Source organism: Erigeron canadensis, chromosome 6 (assembly GCF_010389155.1).
Source record: "Erigeron canadensis isolate Cc75 chromosome 6, C_canadensis_v1, whole genome shotgun sequence".
NCBI lineage: Eukaryota > Viridiplantae > Streptophyta > Magnoliopsida > Asterales > Asteraceae > Erigeron > Erigeron canadensis.
Genome location: NC_057766.1, coordinates 30,638,896 through 30,660,708, shown reverse-complemented (window position 1 = coordinate 30,660,708; position 21,813 = coordinate 30,638,896). Strand labels below are relative to the sequence as shown.

The window sequence follows — 21,813 nt, the reverse complement described above, 5'->3', positions numbered from 1 at the left end:
ACCGAGTTAGTTTGATGAATAATCTTCGTCAATATATTAAGTTATTTTCATTGGTTCTCAAGTGTTACTTTACTTTAGGATATCTCAATTTTGTTTGTAAAAGAAAGTTTTCTTTGCGCATTTATTATGTTTTGATAGAAGCTTTTATGTGAAATTTCTTGAGATGTTTTTTCAAATATCTCGAATTCGATACTTACAACATGTAATTGTTTGGCTACAAAAATATATGATAATTTGATATAATGGAATTTAAAATTCATTTCTTATCCTATTAGATTAATTAACATTCAAAATTTTATATTAATTCTTTTTCATCAAATATCTTCAAAAATTTTGAAACAAACAACTCTAAAAAAATGTAAAATAGAATTAAAAGTTAATTTTTAACAATATCACAGATTCACAAGCTCAATTGTCCTATAAGACGAGGCCATCATCATCAACAATGGACCATGACCGTTAAGGCTAGGAGGATATGAAACGTAAAATCATATGTTAGATCATTGGATCGTAACGCGATCTAAGTTTGCATATTGCTTATTTTCTCACGGAATGCTCACATGGGTTGGTTGATTGAAATTTAGGTTTCAAACTATCAATCAATGTTTACCTTTTCAAATAATCAAATTGTAAGTTTGAGTATTTCATTTATTTGATTAGAATGGTTGTGGGAACGAACTATCTAGCTTTAATAGGTCACCAAGTCCCTAAAAATAATGTGCAGTTTGTTATTACATATGGTAGTTGGTAGAGACAAAATATACTATACCGCCTTGGTCATCAATAACTTTAAAAGCAATTAAAATTTTGCATAACTTCCATCTCGATTTGATACCAAAGCTCATTCATTATAGGTTAGGTGATGTTTTAAAATTGGATGTTTGATATGAACTAGGACAACTTAAAAAATTTCGGCCGAATTGCTGAGATAGATTTGTGATAGTTTTTAGTTGGAATACTTGGGCATGGCCAAGTTGATCTTATTGTAAATTTGTATATTTTGGATAGTAATACAATTTACATTTACACCAAAAAAAAAAAAAAATTCAGCTGGGTCGATCAGTTGAACCAAGTAGGTTTTTTTTAACTTTTATATTTTATAAAACCGTGAATAAGCTTTTGCAATCAAACAAAAACCACTACAAAAAAATATGTCGTTTGTATGCACAACTTTTTACAAATATGAAAAAAATTTGCTAAGTTGTTCACACTTAAAAATGTGTACAGATAGTCTACACCAGAAAATGCAAAAAAAGTTACAAGTTTCATATTTAAAAGTGCGAAGAAAATTTTACACTAATAAGTGTGTAAAGTATTAAATTTGTACACATTTTTAAATGTAAAGATTATTTTTTTTCGCGGGTAATTTCTACGCACTATAAAAATCATTTCTTCGCGGGTAATTTTTACACAAGTGCGAATAAATCAGCCGTGAAGAAATGATCTTCACACTTATAAGTGCATAAAATAAAAATTTGTATACACTTATTAGTGTGAAAACTTTTTTCTACACTTTTAAATGTGAAATTTTTAAATTTGTACGCACTTATTGATGTATACATTTTGTACACATTTATAAGTGTGAACGATTGATATTCCACAAGCAACGAATTCAAGGCAATGCAACGGCTAGTTTGGCTAGTTTGACTAGCATTTGTTTAAATAAAATAAAAAGATAGTGCATGAGTGGTGAAGTGAGTGGTCGGATGCCAACAAAATTTGGATAAGTGGTGAGTGAATGGTGGGTAAGTGGTGGAGTGAGGTGTCATAAAGTGATTGGTTAAAAGTGAGTGATGAAAAATTGGTCAACGGAACCAATGTCATCGCCCTAATAAAATGAAACATTAGTTTTAAGGTTCACAAACAACCAAAAATAACATTAAAGTATGTTTATCATCACAAAAATTTCAAAATAATATACAAAACTGGCTGATTCAAACTGATTGAACTAGAAAAAACCAATCAAAAACCGAAAATCGGTTGGTGTCAAGCTAGCCGAAAAAAGGTTCAAAGCCCGAGAATGGAACCGAGAAAATGCTGGTTTAATCTGTCTAACCCGGTTTTTAAACACTGACACGTGTATGTACATTTTATCTCCACAATCCTACATCGGGGGACCCTAGCCGGTGGTCAATTTTTCGATACATTTCAAGTTGCGTTCGGAATTGGTGTATAATACTTTGATCTGTTTTCCTTCGATCTATATATCCGTTGGATTATTTATTAAAACTTTTTACGCATTTGTTGTCATCTATTGATTTATGCTTTTGACCAAGCAAAGGACGTACGTAGAAACGATAGGTGCCATCAAAAAGGTGAAATATATAGTTGGACCATATCTCACAACATGTCGAAGATTTCTAGAAGGTGATGATGTCAGGGACTTCTAGTTTTTACAAAAAATATATATCTGTTTTTTCTTCATCGTTTATTTTGGTTATTCTATCTTTTAATTAAAAGTCTCACGTTCCGACGTTCGTAAAATAGGATCTCTGGAAATATATGCACATCTTTTGTTAACCTTTTGATGTATACTTATAATGCACTTCAATTAAGAAGATATTATTCTCATAACTAAAACACATGTATCCAAATTACTTCAAAAAGTATGCACAGCTTTTGTTGCTACTTTTTTAGATAACTAGTTAAAGCATTATGTAAAAGTTGTATCTTAACAGAATATATAGCATATAAGGATATTTGAAAAAACAAAATTAAAATTAATCAACTTTTTACTTAGAGATTAACTTTTCCTGTTTATAGATCTTATAAACTAAAACTTTTACCAAAACAGAATATATAATGAACTTTATTGCATAGTCATTGATTCCCTGTTTCCTGGAAGACTTTTTTGTTGTTTTGGCTGAGATTTGTGAAGGATGTATATAATACCTTCCAAAATTGATGGAAAAAAGATAGTCTAGTAGTGAAGAATGCAAATGTCTAATTTTTTATTTTTTAACTGTCCTGTTTGGTAGCAGTTTTTAATGGGAAGCTGGGTAATTTAATTCGCAAATGTTTTCAAAATGTTTTCCAACGGATTTTCAAGTGTCAAATTAACCCAAGTACCCAACTAGCCAATCAGTTCAATTCAAAATACCTAGCTAGCATATTCGGGTAATACCATTTGGATATCTCTACATCCATATCGATATAATTGATTAATTTCCCTTTTGCCAGACAAAAAGTACGTGAGTATAATGAGATCACTGTTCCTGTGATTTTTTCAAAAGCTTAAAAGGAAAAAGTGTTCATTACATTATTTAGTCATATATTAAGGAAATTAAAGGTTGCCACAAATCTTAATTAATGGTCAACAATAAATTTGTGTTACAACTTGTAAGAATTGAAGTCCAGATTCCAATTAAATTGATTTGTTCTTTCACTTGACCCCGTAAATCATTAGCTAAGGGGGAGATTTTAACGGCGTCAATCTATATATAAATGCACTTACTTGCGTGTACTTTAAACGGGTATATGATTAACCCATTCAAAACCATTCTACATTCATATATGATTCATATGCAAAATTCTAAAATCAAGTTTGGACATCAATTAATTTTGGCAAATTTCAAGTCATCTATCATGAGTCTGCATGTGTTAATAAAAGGCTAGTTCGGTTAACCTTGTGGAGCAAATGGTATTGTTCGATTGCATCTCAGTTGGGCCAAATTTCAATTCGCTTTATTAAAGGTAGTGGCGTTTGTATAACAGATAGGCAGATACAACTTTTTGTTTTGAAAAGTTACTATTCTCTATGATTAATCCTAGAGTTAATTACTTGAAACATACATATGATTTGCTAAAAATTACGTAATTCATCCCTATCTTTAATAAGTTACGGTTTTGATCCTAATTTTTGACCTCCATCAACAGTTTTGATCCAAAAGTATTGACTTTTTGACCCAAAAATGTCGACTTTTTTACCCAAAGTTGTTGACTTGTGGACCCATACTGGTGGATGGGGCTCCGAGGTTAAAGATCAAAACCGCATTTATAAAAACTATGTATGAAACCTATAAATTTTGACAATCCATAAGGACAAAAACTTTGTAATCAACTCTAATTAATCTTTGTTGTTAATTGATACACCCACTGCAAACAATCCGAAGCAAATTTTCTTTTGGTAAAAAAAAAGGTGTATAACGATCAACAAAGTGTTGAGTGATTTACCAAATTAATGTTGAACCTCTCGGTAATTACAATTAATTAATAGATCAATTAAAGGCTGTTTTGTTTTTAATATATTTTCAGCGTAGGTACTTCGAATGTAGGGGTTTTAGCTAATTAATTTATAGAAAACTCAGAGTCTAATAAATAACCATAGTCTAATTCTTCCTGTTAACAAAGTGTTCATCCAACTCGAGCTCGGTTCCATGCATGGCAGCACTAATTAAGCTAATACTTAATGTGTACATAGAGATTATATTTAAAGCTTTTCGAATATATGTGTATATTTATTATAAGAAACGGTAGTTTTAAGTTTTAACCATGTGATCTTTTTCTGCTTTATGTTAAAGCATAAAGTCAACGACTTGAGAGGTAAAGAGCAAAAGTTTTTTTTGAGTACAAACCTTATCAAAAGTAAATAGTCAATAACGATAGATGTCCTTTTTTAAATGAATATTTATTGGATTTTACTTGCATGCTAGCTAGAAAGCAAGCATTGAACCTAAACGTATACATGTAAAAGAAAACTTCTATGTCAGTCACACCAGTATCTAAAAGCTACACGAAAGTATGAGTTATTTGATGCCTATCCAAATACTAAATCAGTTTTTGCTGACATGTGTTCTCTAAACATAAGTTTATGGTACATTTACTTGGTATTCAACGTTGGTATAATAAATTGCTAAAAGTACAGCCTAAGTTAAATATATATAATAGTTACAAATTACTATAAAGTTCAAATGGAGGACTACTAATATGAAAAGTACAACATCTTTATACACATTAATTATCGCTTTTAAGGTTATTATCGCTTTTAAGGTTGTATTTCACATGCATTTTCCTATATATTTCTAAATTGTCAAGAAATACATTCAATCTAAAACAATTATTCTTCTTATATGTTAGTTATATAAATAAATATTTTCATAGTCTATAGTAAATGAAACTAATTGAGGTACAATAATTTTATATTTATGTATCACAATTAACTTAGCTATATAAATCAATAATGTATGAACATGGTAAATCTTCCCTTTTGAAAACAACATTTTGTTCTCATGTAGATCACCGATCATCCCTTATGAATTATCACCCTTTATGACTTATTTCACTATGACATATCACTCTCAATGACCTATCACCCTCAATGACCTATCACTCCCCACCAACTTTGGTTTATGAATATCCTTAAGGGCGAAGCCCGCTCTGAATTATAATTTTTTGTTCAACCTACACATGTACACATTATGTGTAAGTACCAAAAAGAAAAAAAAATTAAAAAGACGTCAAAAATCTATCGAATTGTATCTCTAACGAAAGAGGACGAAATTTTAAGATTACCCATGCTTTTTTTTTGTCTAACGATTTACGGTTTATGTAAAACATTTTGAATGATTTAGATGAATTTTCATATTTAATTGAAGAGAGAGAAAAAGAAAAAGAAAAAGAATGTATAGTCCAAAATTGCTTTTAAGTTTTCTTTTTTTTTATAAGTTCTCAAAATAACCCACCTAGTCATATACTTATTTTCCTTTATATTGGTTATTAATTGATACAACTATTTCCATCGCGTGGGTTTGTATAAGCAACATATTATTTGGGCCATTTTTTGATTTGTGTGTCATTCTTTAATCTTCTCTGTATCGTTAATTTCAATTATATGCATACACAACATATAGTTTGTCATTAAAACAAAACTTAGCAAGGCAAATTAAGAAACAAGTTAATAAATTTATTTTTACACAATTCCATCCAGTTTATAAACGATGATATTTTTACAACATTTTATAACCGAACAAAATAGCAAAGTTACAAAAACTAAGAAACGCAATGGTGCCAGAGGACTGAAACAATATATGGATTTAAATAAAAATAGTTAATTTTCTAAGTATATATGGAAACTTTTAGCTTTGGTTGAATTAGTCAACCGTATAGAAATAGTTACCTCAAACCATGAGTTGTAGTTGAGTGAGAGCTCGCGAAGAAAAGGACCAAACGATACACAATATTCCAAATCTAGCTTACTAAATACAAATCTCTCAAAGCCATGTGACATCGACATTTCACCACCTTTTTGTTCCCCGAAATCCAAACAATGAGGCGCAAACCATGTAAGGGAGTTATAGTTGAGAGCTCACAAAGAAAACGACCAAACAAGACACGACGTTCCAAATCATATTGAAAAAAGAAATAAAATTCAAAGCTATGACATCGACATTTCACCATATAAGACCATTACTAAGAGCATGGCTTATGGGAGCCCGACCCCAAATCACACGTGAAAGTTGGTTCATCTTGTGGCATTGGAATGTCGAATTCGGCATGGAAATACTCTTCTTCAAGAGTCACTTACACACACACCCTTATGATTATATGTACCAGGTGACGATCTATGCGATGCACGACTACGTTAATATGTTCATGATTTGCAACACAATCATAGAAAGGTAAAAATCCTCTCAAGTTATCCTAACTCGGGGATACTAAAGCTCGAGAGATGTTAACCTTTGGATAAAAATATATAGTCAAAATTCAAATATGAACATTGAGTCTTGACCATTTATTTGGTTAACATTTTCCCCACTTTACTCCTCATATTGAATTTAACTTGAGAAATCCTCACCTGAAAATTTGGTATAAAAAGGACAAAAGTCTGTTAAGGAAAATTAAATTGTGAGAAAAATATACTTAGAAAATGAAGATTATGAAAATATATGGATTTAAATAAAAAAAAATCCTTGAAATAGATGATTTGTAATTGATCCATTTAAACTTATACTAACAATTACAATTTAAGCATTTAAATTCAACTAAATATTTTAAAATTTCAAATTGTATTATATCTTAAAAAAAAAAAATAAAACAACCATATTCATAAGGATTTGCTGAGTAAGCTGAAGATACTTGCCATATAGATTTATTATGACATGTCATAACTCATTAAGCAACCATTAAGATTGAGTATTCATTTTTTTTTATAGTTATATAGGAAGATAGGATAGAAATTAAGATGTATTGCAGGGACAGATTTGACCGTTTTTGAGTCGTTTTAACTAACATTGACTATCATAGACAGACTGATTCGAACCTTCACACATCTGATCCCTAATTTATTCCCAATTTCTTGGCTGTTTTCACGACCATAAAATTTAATAAGTTGTAAAAGATTTTTAGTTTGGAAAATACAATTTAAATAAAGTGATAAACTAATTAAGCTTTTAGAGATTTGTGACTGTTCAATTGTTTTGTACACATGAGATGGAGGATAGATTATAACCAAATACATATTCATATTGTATTATCTCTAGTTGTTAGGGAGCTGAGAGCCTGATAATATTTTTCCTTTTGACATTTTTAATCGACTTGTTATAACGGGATCTGGTTTAGACAACAAATTATCAACGATCGAGTTAATGTCTCACCATTTAAGGATGAAGGGGCTTTTTTTTTATTTGAAAGTCACCACTTAATAGCAATGCGTCTTATAATTTTAGTGATTTTGATTAAAATTTTCTTTCAAGTTGGAAAGATTTAATATATAATTAAAGTATATTGTGGAACTTGATTAATTTCATCTAATTAAACTGCTAATTAAATATGAGGCACTTGCAGCTTTTATATTTATAATGATTATTATTATATTTAAATTTCCTTTTGAGAAAGGTACTTATGCAGCTTTTATTCATGTGACCTGGCACGTAGTATTAAATCCGTATCAATCAGTCGACGTTGCTATGAGCCATGCATACTTTTATTCTCCTTTTGTCATTTGTTTTTGTCATTATATCTTTTTGATCGTTGTCCATTTTCTCAATATTAAATGTACATGAATTGAAGATTCAGTAAAATAATAATTGCTTAATAATTTGTCTGTATCCGCTGCCTTTGATTGATTTAGCATTTCCGACGAATATAGTATACACTACTAGTGCTTTGCAAAGAAGTATTTTATTTTGGAAATAGCTCGTGCAAAAACACGTTATAAAAGGTGTGAACCACATGCCTTTCCCCAATTTCCTTTGTCCCGCATAAAAATTGACCTGAAAACATATATATGTACGTTGAAGAGAGTTAATTAGTTCTTGATATATGATTTGTCCATTATATATGATCATTTATATTTATAATTTTGTGTCTATATATATGCATACCTAAATGGTTTGAGCTTGTATAATTGCTCTATATTGCTATTCCAGAATTAGTCAGATGTGTCTAACAATAAGACAATTTATGATAAATTAATTTTTCAATAGCGTTTTTTTTACGGCATGTTTGGATTCAGCTGTATTGTCTTTCATATATCTCATTTCCAGTTCTAGAGGAAACCTGGTTATTTCTGCAAAAACATCTAGCCCCAACGCAATATAACCAAACAGGATTGAAACTTACCTGGCTCATTATCGGCCTGTATACCGATATATTTTAACGCACAAGATATCCTTATATTTGGTAAATTTGAGACGTAGATCCGTGACGCATTTATCAGACGTCAATGATCTTTTTTGAGTTTTTTTTTTTGGTTCTCGAACTCTGAATCCACATTATAAAGATAAAGGATCAACTACAGTTATGTGTTTTAGATCTTAATTAACAATGAACTGCAAATTGAATTATCAAGGGCTATGATTAATTAATTAATTAATGCAGAAACAAAGAATGAAACAAAGTTACTTACTGATGATGACCAAGGACAGAAAACAAAAACTAATTAAGAACAAGGATTCTCATTAACTTCAACTTATAACTTAATTACTTTTCAGCGCATTAATTGCGACGTACTGTTTATGACTCCTTGGAGGAGTACATATGTGGATGATGGATCGCAGGAAATGATAATTAAGTTGACACATATGCACATTTGAATTACATATGTGAGAGTTGATTGCTGAATAACAAAAGTTGTGTTCCCCAGTGTACGTACGTAGTCGATTCAGCACTCCAAGCTAGTAAAAGCGAAAACAAACGAACATATATAATGCTCTAGAAATATTGTTACTTGTTAATTTCCCGTTCGAATAGCTAGTTGCAGGTTCTTCACTAGATCCGTCGTTGGCATGATGAAGTCATCATTCTTCTGAAGAAATTGAGTAAAAAAAATTAATCAGAAGCAAGTTATTATTGTCTCTAGCTAGTGTTTAGCAGTAAAAAATCAAATGCTTTTTCAGAAAAACAAATAGTAACTTTTCTTTCCAATTTTAGGTCTTTTTTTTAAAATAAAAAAAAAAGCACAAAAGATTCAAGCAAGGTAATAGAAAACAATATAATATTTTAACATGTTCTATAGTTATACCTGAGCAACAATGGTGATAAGAAGAGTGGTATCAGCAAAAGGCATGGTGCTGCAACTTATGACAGCTAAACCAAATTTCTGCATCTCACTTAGCACTTTCACTATCGATACACAATTTTTACGGCTATAGATTTCAACTAGTAGACTGCATTCCGAAGTCCTCACTTCAATCTCTGGATCACAAGGACTACTACTTTCTTCAAAGTTCGTTTCGTTAGAAGAAGAACCATCTTCGTCGCTACAACTTAGCCTAGATCTCTTAGCAGATATATCCGATTCTTGCATGTTTCTCCTTTTTAAGCCCGAAATTCCTTCGAGCTCTTTCACACGACTTTGAAGTTCTTGGATGTAACTAGCGGCATCTTCTAATACAGTTGCCTTATCCATCTACAACGAGAGAGTATATTGATCATTAAGTAACTAATTAAATCGTACTCTAATAATTAGAACCAAAATAGTTAAACTAGGGAAGGGTCATAGGATATTCTGGTTAAACTGCATACATCTGAGTTAAAAAGATTAAAAATAAAGAAAATAAATACATCTGAGTTAAAAAGATTAAAAATAAATAAAATAAAAAAAGACTCGTCATCCCATGTAGCTTGAACAAGGAAAATCTCCTCCATTTACCGGTTTATAGTTGAATGGTCAAAAGGCAATTTAGGAATTACTAATTTGATTGACAACCCCAAAAAAGCCCTAAATTACTTATTTGTAGGTAATACATATATATGCTAGAGAATTAATATTAGTACCTTCTTCAAATCAGGAAGGAGGGAAGACAAAGAAACGAATCGTTGAGCCAATTTTTCTCTTCTCTTCCTTTCAGCCAATACATGATCTTGAACCTGAATCGGATTTCTGATCATGGTCGGACTCTTTTTGGAACCGGCGAGCGTGCAACCATAGGAATCACCAAAAGAAAGGATCTCGTCTTTAGGCTTTATATCCCCAAAGGAAATAGTGAAAGTATTAGGAGTATCAGGAGCTAGCTTTGGCTTCGGTTTTTCAGTTGGAGAGAACTTTTTGTTATTAGTACTATTAGCCTTTATGATACTAAACGGCTGCTTCATATCAATTGGCGACTCTTCGATATGTTTACGAGTTTGAAAAGATTGATCTAAGAAAGGTGGAGTTTCCGTGTAGCTTTCTGATGAAAATGAATCAACACTGAAATCCTCCATTAAAGGATGATAAGGTCTGTTCATCTGATATTGATTCATGAACCCTTGATGATCTTGCATTTCCTATAATATATAAATATGCAAATCAATTAATCATCACCATATATATATATATATATATAATCACAAAAATATTCTAGCCTCTTTTTATTCATTAATTATATAAACTAATAAGAAGCTAGAAAATACAAAATTAACTTCAAGAGGATATTTGAACTAGATAGGATAGGAAGAAAAAAAAACATACCTAATGAATATACTAGTTTATATATGTATATAATATAATATTAATAATACTTACAAGTTCTGGTAGCCAAGGTTCCATTGCTTTAGTAAGTGAATACCAGTTCCAATATAGCTAGACTGCAAATAAAGGTAAACTTTTCATTAGATGTCACACGCAAAACTTCACATAAGATATATAAACATATGTTTTGTTATATAACTTTTGACAATATATATTAATTTACAAAAGTGTTTGACATATATATAGCATATAAAAAACACTCAAACATCATGAGTAGAATAAGCATTAGCTAGACAACCTACCTAGCTACAATTAAAGTGTTACTTGAATTTAAGACCGGCCAAGAGAGTAGTTTAAATTTCTTTTTCTTTCAAAGTTTAAAAAATGAAAAGGTAGAAATTATATGTATATATATACCGGTCGTATATATAAGGGTTTATAAACATATATAGATATAGATGCATGAGCATGATGATGATGATGTTTGTTATACAAATTAGAGAAAGAGAAGAGATGAGGAGGATAGATAGAGAGTAGTACATGTGCCAACTAAATCACTGATAAAGGACAATTACGTAGGAAAAAGAAAGACTACTTTTTTATTATTATCAATCATCAGCTTTATATATTTTGGATTATTTGTTAGTCGTTTTTGCATAGGGATATCTGAAACACACACACACCCCCGCCCTGTCAGCTATCCTTAGAGAAATTATTAATAATATTCCTTTTCATATGAGTAAAAATACATTTCGATTGCACTTATATAAATTTCTTACTTCTTATTTTTGTATTAATTATAAATATTTAGGGTTCATTTAGTTGGGAAAAACACCCCTTATTTTCCATTTATCGTTTTTCAAAAAAACATGAAAAACAGAAAGCACGTTCAAATCATAGTTTTTCAAATGCATTTTTCATTAAAATAGAAAATACCATTTTTCACTTTTTTTTTAGGAAAATTAAAAAACAAGCGTTTTCCACTCTCATTTTCCATTATCTAAATTTTAAAACCTCGAATTGTTTTTATTTTTTAGTTTTTCAAAATTTTCATTTATTTTTAAAAATGAAAAACTCCTTTTATTTTATAAAAATTAGAAATGGAAAACTAAAAATATTTTATCACTAAACACGTCTTACTTATTTTTTTTATTGTATTTGATATTATTGGTATTTGTATGTGCCAGGCGTGGAATATATGTGTTCCATTACAAATTAAGCTATCAAAGAAAAAAGGCAGTTAATTATCGCCCTGATTGGGCGGTATCATATACAAGATGAAGGATAATAGATGCCGAGCTCTAAAACATACTTGATCATTTGAGCTGTTTTAATTTGCATGTTTAAATATAAATTTCATCTCATCAAGTACCGAAGAAATTAAACAAACTATTTCATTTATTATTACAAATCATTTTTTAAAAGGAATTGAAACTCGTATTGGTATCACCTACTATGATAAACTTATCATACTTTACGAATTTTATAGCATATGGTATGTGTGTATATAGATATAATAAGTTAAGGCCATTTGCAAATCTCCCAAACTTATAAGGTGACATATATTCCTAGAGCATTTTTTTCAAAGTATTGTATTTGCACGTTAAAATTAATCTTGTTCTTCCAAATAGTAATTATGTGTAACGTAGTTGGAAATATATGCAATCTTCATACATTTTATGTACCTGTTGGAACTTAAATTAAGAAAACTTGATCGCTGATATATATATATATATATAAGGGGACAATCAAATAAGAACAGTTTTAAAATAAGAACGGTAAGAACACTTAAAAAACATCATTTTGATGCATTAAAAGTCCATAAAACTTACATAGTGCATAACTAATTATCATTATTTAAGTGTTTAACAACACATTGATCCCTCAAAATAAAAAAAATCACGTTTTTTGGTGGATGCATTATTTTGAAGAATATGCATCCAAGATGGATGCACAAAACAAAAAACATGGTTTTCTTGATTTTGACAGACCAATGTGTTGTTATACACTTAAATAATGATAATTAGTTAAGCACTATTTTAGTTTTATTGACTTTTAATGCATCAAAATGATGTTTTTTAAGTGTTCTTACCGTTCTTATTTTAAAATTGTTCTCACTGGAGTGTTACCCTATATATATATATAAGTCATCATCAAAATATCAGCAAGTCCAAAATATTTACAAAGCATTCTTATCCACTTATTGGACGAGAAGAGAAACATTTGAAAGAACAACAAAATAAAGAGAGAATCATTACGAATTTTACATCTGTTATGTGACTCATTCCAACCATGTAAGGCAAAGGTTACAGTTATGAAAAAAGAAGGAATCATCTTTAATGCCGAAAATAGAAAAGAAAACAAGAAGCATCAGTAGCAGAATGTCAAGGCCAATGAGAGATCGACGACAACAACAATATCATAGCAAGATCTCGATTGCGTTGCTCCATCTCTTCCCTATAAAAGGCAACAATGTTCTCATACAAATGTGTGTGTCCATCAAAATTACTCAGTGTATTTCATATTATATAAATTGTAAATTATTAAGTTTTGTATGTGTAAAAAACTTAACAAGTAATTTCATATTTTCATGTTCCATTTGTCAAGTGTAAACCGATCATGTATTCTACTATTTAATCAACGATACATATATTTCGGGTTGTTTAATTTATTTTTGCTAGTTAATCAACCCGGGTTCAACTCAGGAATGTTAATTAAACTTTTAAAATATATATATAATGTTTTTTATTAATACATTATAACTTGATATAAATCTAATAATTCAATTAACACAATAATTATATAGTTAATATATCAACTAACACAATAATAATTTTTATAATAAAAATGACTATCACATTAAATAAATATAAAAAGACATTTTATTTGTAATATTATATAAAAAAAAAATTTCTTTAAATAAATGATTAATATTTTTATTAAACATGTCAAAGGTTATTTCTATTTTATTTATATATGACATCATAATTAAATAAAAAAATTTTTAAGGTGAAATATGAATTTGCCACATCAAAAACTTTTTAAAAATAGTTTTAATTGTTTAACACTAGTATTTAATATAAATTGTGCAAACTTGTGGACCGTCACCACCCTTATAGTAATTAAATTTATCATAATGTATGGTACCTTTTATCTAGCTACTTTAATTTTCAAAACTAATCAGACTTTTTAATTTTTTGCATTTGCTATCCTTTTAACAAATTAATCTTCCTATCGAAGTCTAATCAAACTTTAATTGTATCCTCATAAATGTTGTATGCAATATTTTAAACCCGATATTTTCACTATTAAATACTGGCCGGTATTTTCCGGTATTACCGTTCCGGTATATCCAGTATTTTTATTTTTTTTAAATTTTTTTAAAAATTATTTTTAAGATACTTTAATGTTATTTTTGTTATTTGTGAATTTTAAAATATATATTTTGTTATGAAATATATTTGTATTATTTTTTAATGAATTATAATTTTATTTTGACTATTTTCGTCAAGTTATAAAAGCTTTTATAGGATTTTTACAAAAAGAAATAATAAATTAAAAAAATCGTATCGGCCAGCATTTCCGGTAATACTGATATACCAATAATACCGGAAAAATATTTTTACACTGATATGACTAAAATACCGGTTTTCAAAACATTGGTTGCATGAGTTGCTAAACCAAGATTTCTTTTAACATGTGGAATACAGGGTTCAAGTTTTGTGTATCCACAATGGTCTCGTTACACATACAAGTCGACATGAAAATTTGATGTTATCATACAACTGAACCAATGACCCGGCCCGTTACCAGTTTACAAAAGGGAAATACTCCCTTCGTCCCATAGTAAGTGTAGTTTGACTTTTTGAGTCTTTATTTTTTTCAACTTTAACCGTAAATATTTTTATTTGTGTTATATAACACTTGATATAACATATGTAAATTGATTGAGTTTTAAATGTACCTTTCGTTGATATAATTTCCATCAACTAATATATAACACAAACAAAGATATTTACGGTCAAAGTTGGAGGAAAAAGACTTGACCAGTCAAAATAAAACAATTAAAATTGGACAAAGGAGTACATTTTAAAAAATGTTTTTTCATAACCGGTTTTTATTTCATGAGTTTAGAATTGTCTTGTCCTAAAACCGGACTCTATTTAATGAGTTTAAGGAATAATAAAGACGGGTCTTTATTAAATTAAAGAGATCTAAAACCGATGTCCATTTGTACTTATAGAGACCTATTTTTTACTTTAAACTCGTTTATATACATAGAAACCATTTTTTTTGTTTAAAACACGTTTCTATAAGGGGTTTCTATTTGAATTTTTGTAGTGGTGGGATCGGGTCGATTTCAGGTTGATTCGGCTCAGTTCTCGGGTTTAAGAGACATTTGTTCTTCACTTGTCAAAATTTAGCCCAAACCGTCATGAAACCCAATAGAGCAACAAAATAATCAAATCTGTGACCCGGCCTGTTAGGTCACGGGTTTTTGAATCATATACTCGTTCTACCACCATATACCTAGCACCCGTTACACATGGTATAAATGAATCTTTGATAGATTTAGCCAAGGACCATATGTGATGAATGATCATTGTCATTTGGGATTAGGACATATTCTAGGTGGTCCATCTCTGATTGTATACTTACTTTTACAGATTTTACGTCAACAAGTAATAAGTATGATATTAATTCTAATTTATCTAGTTGCACATGCCGTGAAACTCTACAAAGTTATAAGCCATGCCAAAAAAACAAAAAAAGTTACGGTGTTCATAACATATACAAGTACATATATATATATATATAGGGTAACACTCCGGTGAGAATACTCTTAAAATAAGAACGGTGAGAACACCTTAAAAACATCATTTTGATGCATTAAAAGTCCATAACATAGCATAGTGTATAACTAATTATCATTATTTAAGTGATTAACAACCCATTCATCCTTTAAATTCGAAAAAATCACGTTCTTTGTTTTGTGCATCCATCTTGGATGCATATTATCAAAATTATGCATCCAACAAAAAACGTGATTTTTTTCGATTTTGACGGATCCATGTGTTGTTAAACACTTAAATAATGATAATTAGTTATGACTATGTCAGTTTTATGGACTTTTAATGCATCAAAATATAGTTTTTAAGTGTTCTCATTTTAAGTTGGTTCTCATTTGATTCTCACCCTATATATAGGGTAACACTCCGGTGAGAATACTCTTAAAATAAGAACGGTGAGAACACCTTAAAAACATCATTTTGATGCATTAAAAGTCCATAACATAACATAGTGCATAACTAATTATCATTATATAAATGTTTAACAACACATTGATCCTTCAAAATCCAAAAAATCACGTTTTTTGTTTTGTGCATCCATCTTGGATGCATATTATCAAAATGATGCATCCAACAAAAAACGTGATTTTTTCGATTTTGACGGATCCATGTGTTGTTAAACACTTAAATAATGATAATTAGTTATGCACTATGTCAGTTTTATAGACTTTTAATGCATCAAAATGATGATTTTAAGTGTTCTCACCGTGTTTTATGGACTTTTAATGCATCAAAATGTAGATTTTAAGTGTTCTCATTTGTTCTCATTTGAAGTTGGTTCTCATTTTAAATGTAGTTATGCACTATATAGGTTTTAGGTAAAATAAAACAAGTATTAAAGTAAAATAAGTATAACAATAGGTTTTTGTTCATTAATAATCACCATGCATCATGAAAATCGTCGTGCATAAGTTGTTTCGCGAATTTTCGTGCATCAATTTAACCATGATTTAAGGGTCAAGATCTTGTCCAATTTGTTTTACTTTAATACTTGTTTTACAATATCTGACCCCTATATATATATATATGACTCAACCCAACTTTTTATAAGAACCGTGAGAACTCTTAAATTATATATTGAATCATATATATTTTTTGTTCATTTACATGTTAAATGTTATAAAAATATATGTTAGTTGCAAAAGAAAAAAAGTTCAAAACCTTATATATAGTCGTTTGTTCACATGTGAACGAAAATGTGAACATATTCATTCACAAGTTCCACAAAAGGCTACTTTGAAGAATTAAAAAAAAATAAAATTTTACAACATACTTTTTTATATCATTTCACATATGAATGAACAGAAAAACATGTGATCAAATACATAATTGGAGAGTTCTCATAGTTTTTACAAAAAAAAAATGATTATCAAAATAAGAAAAGTATATATATATGATTTTTAATTTCATAAAAATCATTGGAGCCTAATCATTTATTTATAATATACAAAAAATATTTAGAAAATTGTATGTGAAAGATTTTTCACCTAAGTTATGTTTGAGACAACACCACATTAACTTTTCCATATATATGTGTGTGTGTGTGTGTGTGTGTGTGTGTGTGTGATCTGAAGACACCCGTTTCAAAAAGGACGAGGAGACAAATTTTAGTCACACATTTTTTCTCGGGTAAATTATATTTTTCGTCCCTGAAGTTGACACGTTTTTCACTTTTGATCCCTGAAGTGAAAAAATATTTTGACCTTAAAGTTGGAAAAAAATTTGCAATCAAGGTCCTTGCTCTCGACGACGTTTATTTTTGGCCGTTAACATACGCATGTGCTAAACACGTGAGGGCGCTAATGTAATTTCACGTTACACCAGAGGGACAAAAAGTGAAAAAATTAAGCTACTTTAGGGACGAAAAATGAAAAACATACAAATAAATTTATTCTTCCATTCTTTCTTTTTCGATCATTTTCTCCGATCATCTTTTCTGATGGAATTTTTCGACGATACCTAATAAAAACCCGACTTTCAATCCAAATCTAAACCATAAACAAAATCTTTTACTCAAATTTATGACATTTAAAACACTACATAAACAAAATGATTTTCTCTCTACATTACACACACACTCTCTCTCTTTATATATATATATATATAGATCTTATATGGCTATTGATATTGATTACTCTTAGTACCAATTGCGCTGTCAGCTTATGGGTCACGAAGACGATGTATATCTCTCGTATTCGCCCCACTCTGTGTATATCTATATTTATAATTATATTTGTATGTATATTTCTATGTATATGTATCTATATAATCATGCATTCGGTAGTTATTAGTAAGATTAAGTTTTTAATGACTTTAATTAATTGTATATATTATGTTGATCGAGTTTTTATTTACTACAACTCTTAACAGTTTTTAGTTAATTGCGAGTAAAGCTGAATTTTTATAGTAGCGATAGAGATTATACGGATTCGAGTATTTAGATTTTTTAGATTTATACTTTTATTTTTCTTTATATTATAGTACAAATCAATAGTTTAGGTTTTTTTTAATTAAATTATTAGTGAGATTAAGTTGTACTTATCTAGTTAATTTGTTTAATTATTGGTTAAGTTGTATTTCAGTGAGATTAAGTCTAAGAACAGAAGACCGAGGGGACTAAAGTTAGAAAAATGAGGAAGGAGATGACCTGTTTGAACTTTAATTTGGTTGATTGGTTGTGTTTTGAATGTCATGAATTTGAGTAAATGATTTTGTGTGTGGTTTAGATTTGGATTGAAAGTCGAGTTTTTAGTAGGTATCGTCAAAAAATAATTTTCTATTCAGAAAATTCTATCGGAAATAATGATCCGAGAAAATGATCAGAAAAGAAAGAATGGAAGAATAAATTAATTTGTATGATTTTCGTTTTTCTTCCCTAAAGTAGCTTAATTTATCACTTTTCGTACCTCGGGTGTAACGTGAAATGATATTAGTGCCCTCACGTGTTTAGCACATGCGTACGTTAACGGCTAAAAACTAACGTCGTCTGGCCAAAGGATCACGATTGAAAAAATTTGCCAAGTTTAGGGTCAAAATTGATATTTTTCACTTCATGGATCAAAAGTGAAAAACGTGTTAACTTCAAGGACGAAAAATGTAATTTACTCTATCCTATTTGTTCTTCCCTCCCATTTCTTCTTTACTCATTCTTTTTATTATTTTTCTTTTAAATTTTAAAGCGCGTAGCTCATAATGCTAAGCGCGAAGTATTTTAAAAGTATTTTTATTATAATTTTAATGGTTTTTGTACTTTTAAGTTTAAATGAAACATTTAAAATGTTAGGAGTATTAGATGTTAAACCTAATAATTAGTTTGAAGCAAATATGTTAACTGAGACAATCTTGAGAGGGTGTTTGTGAATTTCGCTATAACACTAACAAAAGAAGATCACTAACCAAAATCTATCACTTTTCCATCTTTTTCTTGCTCATGTGTGTGTGTTCTTCCCCCAAAACCCCCAAAATCCGAAATTTATGATGGGGGCCAAGGAAATCATCTATAATCAATACTAAACCAAATTTATATCAAATCCCACTTATCCTATTGTGTTTTTGAGTTGTTGGATGAAGTTTTTGGCCAAGAATGGAAGAGAAACTAAAGAAAGCATAATGTAGTCTTGCATGTAATGAACGCTAGTGTTGTTTCATAAATTGAAGGTAAATTCTTTCTTATTTTGATTATTTCACTTATAAATTTTGTGGTTTTGATATAGATGGAATTTGGGAATTTTATTAATGGAGATCATTTGAACTAATTTAAATTAGGGTTCATGAGAATAATGTAATTGAGGATTTTTATTAAAAATGAGCTACTTTGATTTAATTCAAATTGGGGTTCTTGGAACTAAATCAAGTTGGGGGATTTTAGTGGGATAATTATATTGTTGTTGTTTCCCAAATTTCTCCTTGTCATTGTGAATATTGATACTTAGTTGCATGAATGTTTTATAAAAATGTTGTTGGTTATTTTTAAGGTAAAGGTGATTATTTTGAATAATAAGTTGTTGGCTACTTTGTGATGAATATGAAAATAATGAGTTTTTGGTAAGGATGTTGTATGACCATATTATTTTGATTATAATAATGGTTTTGACATGTTTGGTCAAGTTTTTATGAAAAGAGATATGGAAATTTTGTTGTGACCATATTTACTACACTTGAAAATAATATGAAATGGTGATTTTTGGTATTAAAATGAGTTATGGTCATGTTGTTATGAAAGTAAAATGAGATTTGGAAATGAGCCAACTCAACGATAGGGTTTGAATTGTGTAAAAGAATGCTAGTGAATTATTTGTGTTTGGTTACGGCTAGAGAGCCTTGAATATGATGAATGACTTTATATGTGTTTTGTAATTTGATTTGTTAGATTGAAAGCTTGTAGTTTGCGTTCTTGTGGTCGTCATGATTTTGGTTGTCGCTAAGGAGGTGAGTATTCTTGCATACCTTTATATATGCATTGGGTCGATTACCATATGATGATAGATTTCATGTATGGTACTCTAATTGGCGTTAAATCCCATGTGGGGCATTGTGATTAATGAGGCCTAAGAACCTCTTTAGATATGGGATATACAAGGCCTAAGAACCTCTTGATATGTGATATATGGGGCCTGGGAAACCTCTTGTGAATGGGGCTTAAAAAATCCAAAGATTGTTGATATTGATTGAGTTGATATTGCTTATATGGATCCATGTAATGCGTTAAAGTACAAAGGTGAGCATGTAAATATGGTACGACAGTGCCCTATGCTACATGTAATGCGTTGTCCTTATTCGTGTGTATAAACGTATGCAAGATTATTCACTAAGCTTTGCTTACTTTTTAGTTGTTTATCCTTTTTATAGGTTGTTCCGGTTGTGGAAACAAGATTTTGTGCTTGAAGATTTATGATGATATGAATTGTGGAAATGTTGATTTTTACGGTAAAAATTGGTTTATGGTTAGAACCGTAGTGACTCATTTGGACTAATGGCTCTTGTTACATATAAAGTGTTTTTGGTATAGTTTTGTTATGTACATCTCTACAAAAAGTTGGGTTAGAGTCATGGTCTTTGGTATCTTGATGTATTGCAAAACCCTAGTCGATGTTAACTTGGGTAATATGACCCGTTTAGTTGTAAAATGAACGTTTGATCAAATGAACACTTTTGTTATGTTTACTATATATTGTGTTTAAAACTTGTTTGAGTCAAAATTGTTGTGGTTTGAAGTTGTGTTTGAGTTTGAGAATTTTGCAAATCAAGACTAGTATCAAACTCATGATTTTTGTTGTCAGGTAAAAAGTTGCACCGCAACTGTTTAATGGTTCGACGCTGTCACACCCCACCTTAGGCGGAATCGTAGGATATGACGAAAAGATATAGTTATAGCACATGGACTTTATAATAGAGTCAACTAAATGAAATTAAAATAAATGTAATTTCCACAAACGGAAAGTCTAGGCAACACGCCTCAAATAGCAAAGAAGTAACAATTGCAAATAGCGTTCAATGTTTCACATGCAATCTAGGAGTCCATGAAGGATCTCTTTATTGGTCATCCTAAAGTCCATAAGCTCAATCTTCTTAATCATTGTTATTACCTGAAAATGAATGCTCGAAAATGTCAACATAATGTTGGTGAGTTCGTAGGTTTAAAGGAATACAAATGAGTTTGCTGTGCATGATATATCAAGTTTGGACAATAATGTAAATATAAACATGTAGTAGCATACTAAATACTGATCAATGCCATCATAGTTATCCAACAACACAATCCTCATCACTCCTGCCAACAACTCAATCATGCTTTAAATACCAACAACTACCAGCTGGAGTATAAAGTTGGTCGATAGTTTTCCAATAGTCTTCAATAGATATCAAAAGATATCTATTGCATCAAAGAAATCAATGCAAGCTAACATACACATTTCATAATTACACGTATTTGTCCATGAAAACAAACAAGTTTTGGCACAGCTAGTAAAGAAATGAAAAGTGTTTTGAGCATCATTTTCCCCCAAAGAAATAATATAAAAAGGGGCCACGAAACTCACCTCAACAAGCAAGTAGTTATGCAAAGTCCAACAA

At 29.9% G+C, this 21,813-nt stretch overlaps 1 protein-coding gene and 1 long non-coding RNA gene across 3 annotated transcripts; one reads left to right on the top strand and one right to left on the bottom strand.

Annotated features, from left to right (window-relative positions):
- Positions 1 to 8,875: 8,875 nt before the first annotated feature.
- Positions 8,876 to 11,466, bottom strand: LOC122603877 (transcription factor bHLH18-like). 2 transcript variants are annotated; one of them, XM_043776717.1, is made up of 5 exons: positions 11,432 to 11,466; positions 10,946 to 11,007; positions 10,216 to 10,707; positions 9,461 to 9,847; positions 8,876 to 9,244 (listed from the first exon to the last, which is right to left on the bottom strand). In XM_043776717.1, the coding sequence occupies exons 2-5, from the start codon at positions 10,967 to 10,969 to the stop codon at positions 9,170 to 9,172; spliced, it is 978 nt and encodes a 325-aa protein (XP_043632652.1). In that variant the 5' UTR covers positions 10,970 to 11,007; positions 11,432 to 11,466; the 3' UTR covers positions 8,876 to 9,169. The 2 variants fall into 2 exon arrangements, with proteins under 2 accessions (XP_043632652.1, XP_043632651.1); XM_043776716.1 differs by lacking the exon at positions 11,432 to 11,466 and adding an exon at positions 11,194 to 11,301.
- A 7,622-nt stretch (positions 11,467 to 19,088) lies between these two features.
- Positions 19,089 to 20,907, top strand: LOC122602513. The gene is made up of 3 exons (XR_006324288.1): positions 19,089 to 19,398; positions 20,111 to 20,169; positions 20,590 to 20,907. It is a non-coding gene; the product is annotated as an uncharacterized LOC122602513 (long non-coding RNA).
- Positions 20,908 to 21,813: the final 906 nt, after the last annotated feature.